The sequence below is a fragment of the Aquila chrysaetos genome, chromosome 7, assembly GCF_900496995.4.
Source record: "Aquila chrysaetos chrysaetos chromosome 7, bAquChr1.4, whole genome shotgun sequence".
Taxonomy (NCBI): Eukaryota; Metazoa; Chordata; class Aves; order Accipitriformes; family Accipitridae; genus Aquila; species Aquila chrysaetos.
Genome location: NC_044010.1, coordinates 34,844,539 through 34,855,366, shown reverse-complemented (window position 1 = coordinate 34,855,366; position 10,828 = coordinate 34,844,539). Strand labels below are relative to the sequence as shown.

General features: G+C 38.7%; 1 protein-coding gene across 2 annotated transcripts in view; it reads right to left on the bottom strand.

Moving 5' to 3' along the window:
• Positions 1 to 10,828, bottom strand: part of BACE2 (beta-secretase 2) — a 55,952-nt gene that overhangs the window by 279 nt on the left and 44,845 nt on the right. The window contains exon 9 of one of the 2 annotated variants that reach the window (XM_030020323.2): positions 1,850 to 8,747. The exons of the other annotated variant lie outside the window; for it this stretch is intronic. Coding sequence (XP_029876183.1) covers positions 8,494 to 8,747 — 254 coding nt within the window. The 3' untranslated portion in view covers positions 1,850 to 8,493. Of the gene's footprint in view, positions 1 to 1,849; positions 8,748 to 10,828 lie in introns of those variants that run through there. 2 annotated transcript variants of the gene reach the window in all.

The window sequence follows — 10,828 nt, the reverse complement described above, 5'->3', positions numbered from 1 at the left end:
TGGGTCAATATTTCAGGACAGTGTGGGGGAAAATGGTGGGTGTAGAAAGGGAATATATGTGCAAACCAGAAGACTGTAAAAATACATCAGCAGTTAAAAATCAGTATAAAACACCAGCCAAGAGAAAGTTCAAGGTGTACAACAATAAAAAAATCTCATACAGTAAGAATATGGAAAGCTGAAGTTAATGTTAGGCTTACAATTAAAAAAAACTCAACCAAAGGAAAAGTAAATAGTGTTCTTACACATAGTACTTCAGAAAAGTGCTGGGTGCATGACAAGAAAGAAGTTGAAGGATCACAATACCTTGTTTATTCATAAAAAGTAGTTTTATCTAGCTAACAACTATAAAAATCCAATATGCTAATATTTGTATATACACTGGCAACATAGATTCTTGTAGTCTTTACAACAACTTGTATTTCTTAGGAAATGCTATTGAATTTCCTAGAAAAACAAATGATGAGTCAAGGTAGAGGCAGATGTTACTTGTAAGCCTCTAGAATGAAAAAAACCCCAAACCTGAACCATTTATTTTTAAAAACAGTTTGTTTTGGTGCAGAAAGGGAAGAATAGTTAATGTTTAAGTGGCCATCAGAATTACATGTTGTCCTGAAAAATTGAACATTGAACACTTGAATTGTAAACCTTCACATATTTGTCTACACTGCACTGTAGTTATCAAAAAAGGCATGTTCTTGCAATAAATTCTTACTTTTGTATTTCATACACAAACTTAAAAGGTGTTTTGTCTAGATAGGCCAGCTTTAATGGGGAAAGATGAGCAAGAGAAGTGTGAATGAACAGACAGTTTTACAGTTTTGGATTCAATAAGCCTGAAGCACAGAGGGTGCTCTGACAATGATGGCAATTTCCAAAGCATAAGACAAGTTTAAACACAAGAAAAAAATTGAAAACTTGCATAGTACCCCTGTGAGCAGAGCTGTGTAACAATAGGTAGGCTTCACCGAATATCAGGACAGTAATAAGCAAAACCAGCCAGCTTTCCAAACTGTGAAATAAAAACACCATGTTAAACAGCTGGTGCTAATCTGTCTTGCTTGACCAATCCCATAAGTTTATCAACATGCATAATACACCATGCTACCTTTAAAGATAAAAGCTCAGGACTTAAAATAACGGCCTTTTAAAGAACAGGCTTTTAGGGGGAGGGAAGAGGGATGTTACTAAATGATCAGGAGACCCCAAGCTAAGGACCTTTTTAGGTAGGATATTTAAAAAAGAAAAATTGAAAGTACTTTTAATAGAATTCAAGCAAGACAACAGAAATTGCTGTGAAAGGGCTCAAAACTCTCCCATTTGAAAAACAAACCATGTGCGCCACCTCCCGGGGTACAAACCACAGAGCACAGTACCCACTCCTCCGGGCTCTCCCGAGGTAAGAAACCAACACCCGCAGGGTGGCTGGCTCTCTTAGGGACAGGTACTTTCAATTTGTATGCCTTCTTGATTTATAGTTTAGGGCAGTAGACAGCAACAGTCCAAAATATTACTGTAATCCATTCCAGATGATCAGAAGCTTCATCTTCTCAAGTTAATGTTTTCTGTGCCCAATTTCTGTCCAATACTGAAATGAACTGATGAGAAGTTGAAGCAAGGAGATCTCAGTTATTTAGACATAAGCAGGAAAAATCACCTTGGAGCTAAACTTACCTGCCTCGCCCCGTCCCTGCAAGGTTCAGATGAGATCTAAAGCAGTTCTGCTTTCTTTTCAGAGCTAAAGCCAGAAGTTAGAATTGAAAGTCACAAAGTACTAGGAAGAATTTGGATGGATATAATTTATCGGCTTTGAAGTTCATCTTAACAGGATTTAAAAAGACACACAGAATAGGTTGAAAGACTTAATCATTTATTTTAAGCAGCATAAAATTTGATTTTTTACATACTGTTTATCTGAAAATGGCAAGACCTGAAAGTACAAAGTATAAATTTTTTGAAAATTCAGTAATGAGGCTTGACAGTAAGTAAGTGGGATAGACATCCTAACATCACCTGAAGACGGAATTAAAAAGACTATACCCCTTTTTTCAAAGTTTTGATCCCATTTTCCTTTCGGTCAATGTTAAAAACTTTGTCTATTAAAAAAAAATCAGGTGAAGAAATGCCTCTACAAGATGGAATCATTACCTTAAAGGTGAAATCCTTTCCACGCTTCCTAAATAACTATCAAGTAACAGCTGATGTAGTGTTAAAATCTTAAAAGATTTCTGCATCTCCATACAAAATTTTCAATAAAAAATGTGAACTGCCTGTTTCAGATAAATCTTATTTAAACACTCGACCTTGTACAGTTTATGCACACACATAGTATTGGCTAGCAAAGCAATTTTTTCCAGGACATATTGCAGTAATCCATGCCTTGGTGCTATCAAGAAATTGTCAGTTGTCTTTTCAGTACCACTTCAACATGACTTTCCTGAGTCCATTTTTTCCACCCAGAATTTTCCAAGGGACAGCTATATTGCAAAGACGGCCATTTAAACATCCAGCTATGTAATTCCTCTCTAACAACACAGGAATAAACATACCCTTCACAGATTTGACATAGCTCTGTGAAAATTCCCTCTTTAAAGAGGGATGTGATGAGAAGATGGTTACAAACCATGTAGTTTATTCAAGTATTTTGCCTAAGTACACATAGCTGTAAAATCAGAGCAGGCCGAGTTGCTCAACTGAAAAAAGCAGAAGTGTCTCAGTCAGACAGTAAAGGTCCACTACAGCTGGTGGTAGGACAAAAAAATGGCAAGGCCTTCAAGGAAGGGGCTGTCATCTGCTTAAGGAATGGCACTAACCCTTACAGCTCCTTGTGGTCCTCCTCTCCACCCCTCTATTTCGTAAGGACAGAGAAAAAGGAGAATGTACAGGACCAGTGAGGAAGACCAAGCGGTTAAGTATTTATTTCCAAGTGGGAAGTGAAAGAGGTCTAGGAAACATAGTAAAATGCACAGAGGAGTTCTTTGCACACAGACAAATTCAGGGACCACTGACGCAGATGAAGTTTTGCGTCTACTTCTCCTAATACGAATGCAAGTGTTTTCAACCTAGAGTTAATTTCTAAAGCCTTACAGACTACTTTAAGACAGGTCTGTGAATGGTCACCGAGAAAAACATATCTTTTGTTAGAAGGCTGAATTTCAGATACAGAGGTCTTCAGCTTTTAGGAACTATCTTTGCGGGGGGAATGAGAGGGCCAGAAGACAATCAGAAAAATCAGAAGATTTACAGCCAGTGAGTTAGTAGGACAGCAGCTATACTAAAATACATTGATTTTAAGTGATTATCATCAGTTAAAAAAAAAAGAACACTTATTAAGGGCTAATTCCTTTTAAATGCTGAAAATTACCTTCTGCATTTTACTTTTTGGCTAGCTGAAAAAAAATTCTGTATGTGCCTTTGTAGTCTATTCTAAAATTCCCAGTATTTCAAAAACTACCAGACTACAAAGATCCAGCCAAAGCCTAGATACAATGAAAAGGGGGGAAAAAAAGCAAACACAAAACATTCTTATATTACTACTGTACAGTCAGAGATGTCAACATGTTTTAAAATAATCTGTTTTGTTGCTTACAAACAGACTATTGCTAGGGGTGAGACATATCACTATGAGCTTTGTTGTATGGCGTGGGGAATATTCAGTAACTGGCCAATGATTCTACTTAAAGATGATCGTGCCCCTTATTCACCTGTGAGTGGATGATTCCCAGTAGCAGCAACAGGCACCTTAGAGTACACTGGCTTTCAAAACATTCAGACAAGTGAACCCGTACCAAAGAAGCCAGGTAACTAATGATGTTACACTTACAGCAGCTTGTCAGCAACTGCAGTTGCTATCCTGTTCTGCTTAAGCAAGGAGCCTCAGCCTTGATTTGGAAGCCTGGTAGAAGACTCAATTATTTAGCATCTCCACATTTCACACCACCAGCCAGCTTCAGCTCACCATAGCCCCTCTGTCAGTTAGTGCAAGTCGTAGCAGTGGCTTTTGCGGTATGGATCCATCTCATCCAGGGGTTCGGCTGAAGCCAACAATTATATTTCAGATAATGTTCCTGAGGAGCCATTACCAGGACTCTGGATTACTCACAAGCCTGGCCTAACATCTAATTAGGCCCCAGAAGCCAGAAAATCTGACTGGCTCAGAAGATTGCTCTTATCCCATTACCAATCTCTTTTCACTTCTCTGAACAGCAGCAAGAACTTCATCAGCCAGAAATGAACAATTTATCAATCAGAGCGTCAAGTTTGACAGGAACTAATGTCTTGGTAAATTGTACAGACCTTTCTTAAAAGGATCAATCCGTTATGCTCTTAAAATTTTTAATGAAGTGAAGTTAAGGGTAGCTTACTTATTTCTCTTTCCATAATTTCCTTTACTTTCACCTCCATAGGTCATTGTACCAGCCCCCCTCATTACTCAGCTCATATTACTACTTATATATATATATATGAGGCTCACGTCTGAGATCAGGTTATGACAACTAACCAACCTAGTTGTTGGAAACGTCTACAGAAATCAAAGAAGCTTTCAGTAGCACAATCATTCTGGAATATCAGAAAATTTAAGGACCACTCTCTCTCTGAAAACATGCTGTGTTAAGCAAGTCTCATAAACCTTTTCATATTTAAAAGGAAAAGGTTAGTATACAAATGGCTCATCCTTCAGTGAAACATAGCGAGTTGATACGCAGCAAATAACTGGGTAGAATACCCATAAGTTGACTTTAGCTGATGAAGAGTTGACTGTTGTTAAGCAACTGATATGTTAACAAGAGATACCAAAACTGATAGCTCTGTGATTACCACTAGTTAACCTGTACAGCATCAAAACTGCGAACTGGAATGGTACACTGCCTTGATATATTGCATTTAGGTTGATCCAACATACAAATCCTAAATACAAGCTCTTTCACCTTAAAACCAGAACAATCCCCTCTACCTAACTTCTTTTACAGAACCTGAATAAAAGGCTTATTAAAATTCCTCACCTATTTTCTTCAGTGTTTAAATTGAGCCAAAAAGCCCATGATAATATTTCTAAAACTTGTGAAGGCAGTGGGATAGAACTAACATATTCCCATGCCTGAACTCAGGTTTAACTACTTGAGCTCAAATCACACATCTTCAGATCCCTAATGATTGCACTGATAGCATCAATTATCTAAAAGGCCGCATCCAATGAAACATGGCTTTCTGACATTTTCATGGTACATGATACTACATTCACATTAGAACACTGGTTCTGCAAGAAATATTGATATGTGTAGGAATGCTTTGCAGTGCTGCGATTTGGAGCATCCTGTCTTCCATAATAAATAGAGAATATTTTCCAGCACCGTCTTTACTCAAAGCTTTGTTTTTTCACCCTTTTTTTAAGCTATGGTTTAATCTTCTCTCTGAAGTTAGTTAACAGGAGCATAAAATACCTCACAGCACTCTCCTTTAAAAGAAAAAAAAAAAAAAGCAGGGAAAGAGATCACCAGTAAGACACACTTGGTTACACTGTAGTCTGTCACTGTATTTCATCTTTCATAGAAAAATGCTCAAGAGCATTATTTTTCTTAATGTGCTGTAGGCTAAAAATGAACCCTCAAGGGTTTCTATTGCTCTTCTCGTTGCCAGAGCAACAAAGCAATACTCACCTGAATATCTGCCAGTGTAAGTATCAATTTACAAGCTGAGATGAAGTTTGTGCTGCTAGCAGATGTCGCTAACAGCATTTTTACAATAAGCCAAATTTTAGTGGCAAAGGATGCCACAAAAACTCAAGAATATATTACTATTTCATTTGTGCTACTTGATTATTGCTCCTATAATTCAAGTGTTTCTATTAAAATGTCTTGACCAATGACATTCAAAGTGAAAGGGTAAAACTGAAAGGCTTTTATATGAAATCTAGCGCACTAAAAAGACTTCATTAAGCAACTCAGAAGAAATCTCACTTGTCTTTACAAAGCACACTAGGAACCTTTCCCAATAAATTCCTTCCTAAAACTCTTTGTGGTAAGGAGATAGGAGGGGCTGGGGAGAGGGAAGCAGCTAAGAAACATTTTAAGAGCGTACAAGCATTATTACTTTCTGAATTGGAAAAAGGGCTCATTGTTTACCACTGTATCAATCCAAACATTCACATGGTGTTTCTGTTTGAAACAGGTGACAGAAGCATTACTTATATTACCATACTGTAGAAGAAGGAATACAACTCTGAAATTATTTGTTCGGTGTAAAACAAAACCCAGGAGGATGATATGGAACCAAATCACAGAATTGGAAACATCACACTAACTTTTCAGAGCAAAGTATATTGCTTTAAGAAAAACTCAAGGGAACAACTTCTTGTTATAACGTGTACTAAAAATTCTAATTATAAGACATTAAGAAAGAGATGTATGGATAATAGAATATGGAGAAAACACCTAAGCTCTATAGTTTCTTACATTCTTTATAATTCATCATTTTTCTCCTCTTAAAAACTAAGAGGCAGAGGAAGAAGGAGGCAAACTCAAAATTTCCTATTTCCAACTCCTAATTCCAAGAGAAATAATTTTCAGACGTTGGATCACAACACCAATTATTTTACTCTATTCAGCCAAGCAATCTGAAAGTGCAAGAGTTAAAAAGGAAAGAAAACCACAAGCACTTCCAGTTATGAAGTGAAATACACAAGTTTGTTTAAAAAAAACAACAGTGCTTTATTTTCACACACATTACGTGCACCTCTGTAAAAGCACCATTCCTGAAAGAGAAATCTTTGCTTATTCCATGCAGAGTCAAATGCAGAGGCAGTGTGAATCAGAAAGCTATATGAAGGGATTATAGGCAGAAAATTTTCTAGGCAAGGGATTGGGAGATTCAGAGCTAAGCTTCCTTTTTTTTCTCCTTGTTTCCCACACAGGCATGCAAACCGTTCTGCTATCAAAATGCAAAGGATTTTTTTTTTCTTTTTTTTTTTTTTTTAGAAGAAAACCCAGATAACTAACAGTTATCACTGGACTCCTCAACCTTGCATTGTTTATCTTTCAAGCCCACTACGCCAGTGTTACAGAAAAGCGATGGAGGTCCTGCAACGCTCACTGACTAGATACAAGAAAAATTGTCTTATCTGCAAAGAAAATACCATGTTCTGTCCTCAGCATTAAGATCTGCGCTTGCGTAATGGAGGTCTGGTCAAATATATTCTTCCCTGCTCTCTCCCACTATTGTTTTCAATCTTACCACATATTTGTTTTCAGCCGGTCAGTACACACACTTTTCATTTGATTGACACACCAGTGAAGCTAAACTAAACACCTCCAACTGCAGTTGAAAAACAAGCCAGCATTAAGACTTTCACTTCACAGTCTGTGCATGAAGACAGATATTTTTCCCTTGAACTTCTAGGTTGCTGAGCTCAGCCAAAAAAAAAAAAAGGTTGTCTTTCTTATTTTGTTGTTTCCTTTTTGTTACACGCTCACTAGAAATACCAAAAGACACGGCAGAACACAGACCTTAGCTTTATCATCTGTCCATGCATATGCAGACCAGCCTTTTCTAAATATCAGTCATCCTCAACTCAAAAAAACCCAACAAACACCACAAACCCCCACATTAGGGGGGAAACTGAAAGGCTTTTTTTGATGCACTGAAGTGGAAAGTCATGAAGTATTCATTTTTATAAAATCCACTACTTTGAAGCCAAGGAGTTGTATTTGGTTGTATGGAGTGTCTTGTGCTTCAAGACCAGTTCTAAACCACACACTTACCAGCAGTAGCATCCTTGTAAATTAAGAGAGGTAGTCTTGTTTTACACTAAGGCTGAACAAGTTTGTTTCTCAGTTTTCACCTCCTCAACTATTTTGTAACAACACTCAGGAATGGCGACCCTCTCAAGTGGCAGCAGTGATCTTGAGGAAAAAACCTCATAAACCAACATTTCTTCTTGACCTCACTTGCTTTTCTCTGCTGCTTAAGTCTGACCTTTCTCCCTCCCCCACACCATAAGCACAGTTTCAAAATGAATTGATGTAAACAGAAAGCAGTATTCATTTAATGAAAATAATAAGAAAGATTATTAAGTTTTTTCTCTTTTTCTACAGTCAGGGCTCGATTAGTTAGAAAATACTGACAGCTTCTTTTTTTGTGAAAGAGGGATGGACACTTTTGTTCAGACAGTGGAAGAACATCATGGTGTGTTTTGTTTTTTGTTGTTTTTTTTTTTCTTTTTTTTTTTTTAAAAGAAGGTACTATTGAGAGCATAAAGGCTCATTGTACTGCAGTAGCAAATCCATTACCGTAGCACTTAAGAGGTGGTTAACAGTGCTTTGGTTCAGAATCAGTGTTAGAAAATAAAGCTTAAAAAGTTATGATGCAGGATATTTGGCGGGATTTCAACAGCAATTTGTAAGGAATGTAGAAAGGACTGAGGCATTGGCTTCTTCCCCTTGGCAAAGTACTTTGTTCTTCATTCTGTTTAAGTCCCAGGTTTCAGGATCAAGTTTCTCATTTCCATCGATGACGCACTAAGGAGGATTCGTCATTGACCACGTCATTGTCGGTGTAACGATGCTGACACCGTGGTGGAATAAGCAGCAGGATGATCAGTACAAGGAGGATAATTGCACACAGGCTCATGAGAGCATAGGAGGCAATCCACAACACTGGTTCATGGAAAGAAACACTAGAAACACAGTTGCTCGCAACATCTGCTGTTGTGAAAGGGCCTTCAATCTCAGATACTGGAGAGCCATCAACTTCTGAGAAATTACGAAAAGAAAAACATTAAGTCTATAGACATCATTTAAAAGTAAATAACAAAAGATCTAGTCTAAATACCTATATATCCCTTTCCCTCCATCATCATACATCTCAGCATACTCATGCTTTCTTGTATTTCTCATTGCAATAAAAATGCTAGTATCCCATGTTTATAAAATGGGAATCTGAAGCATAAGGAGACCATGACACTCCCACATCTACACAGGCTGTCAATGAGAGAACTGACATTTAAATCAGGTCTCCCACAGCCCAAGCCCCTGGATCACCTTTTCTCTCTGGACTAACCTTTCAGAAATGTCAATTTAACAGAGCTTAAAAATCGTACAACACCTACACTGCAGTAGGTCAGGGCCTGGGCAGTTTTTGTTTGTTTCTGGCATTCACAACAACTGGAAGAGTACCTCAGATGATGCTTACATTTTCTGTGTTTGCTATCTTCCAGGGTCTTAGGCAGCAGCATGCAGGTTCGCTAGCTTCACAGATATCTTAAAGGACTGTATCCTAAACACAAGGTGTGGGGTGGAAAGCAGCACAGATACTCTTGTGACTGGAGGTGAAAATTCAGAAGGAAGGGAAGGCGAGACGGGAGAGCTGGATGACAGCTCTCCAGAAAAGGGGAATAGTGGAGAGGAAGGTCAACGACAGGAGTGAGGAGCTGGGACATGAAGGAGCAGTGCTGTTGGGCAGGGAGGGAGAAGCTAACGAAGCAGTTTGAAAAATGGAGATGACAAAGCTAAGGCAAGAAGCATGAAGGGGTGCCTTGGCAACTTCATTTTCGAACAGCTATCCATCTCAGTAACATCACAGACTGTGTGACTTGTTTCATTACCATCACAAACCCCTACTTGTTAAACCAGTATTTGCTAAAAAGGGTTATGCTGCCCATGGTTGTCAGAGTAACCGTGGCAAGCACAGCAAAGTTCCCCTGAGTTGTGGACAGGGCTACATGTATTGTAAAGGCAGAGCAAGTGAGTTGCCTAGGGCAACAAAATATTCAGAGCATTTCATATCTGCAGGTGCGTGGCCAGGGAAGGATGGATACCTTTTAGCTTGCTTGGGGCAACTAGGAGCCTGCAGTTAGTACTGTCTGTGCATTTTAACAAGTCTTCCAAACAGCTGTAACTCACTTCTCTAGTGAGATACTTCAAGACACATTTGTGTATTTCTTATAAAGGCCTCAGTTTTAACCTTCCTGCTTTATTTCTTGTTCATTTCATACACAGACACACTCTTGCCAAATTGTAAGTGTTCCTGCCTACTGAAAACAGTATCTCTTATTTACACACATCTTAGACACAACTCCTGAAAGCATGTTTAAAGAGATTAGCATAAAATACCGTTTGGAAGGAAGAGGGGAGCCTGGGTTTTGGAAAGGCACGAGGGTGGCCTTTAAGGTTCTTTGTGGAGAAACAAATGCAGAATAGGTGGGCTGCTTTATCTACAATTTATTGGGAGAGATTTTAGTTGATATTCAGTCCCTGGCCTCCCAATACCTCATATTATTTTAAGGTTTAAGTCTCATTAGACTTAATTCAACTTAATTGCAGGGTGCTGCTGAAAGAGACAGTCCTGCTCTCCCTCACTCCTGTCCTTCACTGCCTCTTTTGTATTGGTGCTAGTGACTGGCAGCCTGCAAGGAGAGTCAGGGCAACGCTCTGATCTGATGGAAAACCAACCTGTCATAACAAACAAAATGCCAAAACGAGGAATTTTCTGTAGGATCACTCAACTGAACCAACCCCCTTTCCAGCTGCGAGTGTAGGAAGACTCCTTTAGCAGCAAAAGGCTGTTAGACTGGGTGAAAGCTGAGGCTGTACCCACAAGCACCCTAACACTGGTGAATACCAAACACGTACTCTTTCAACTCATCAGATGGTAATAAACTGGCCTGTGCACCCTGTATCGTCAGCATATCTTTGCCAAGACACTGCTGTTACATAGGTATGGCAAGGCAGCTGCACAGTAGCAGACATACTTGTAAAAGACTATCTAGAAGGTCCGTGGCAGAATCTGTTTTGTTCCGAGTCCCATTATTGAACTTTGTCTACCATGCAATTGT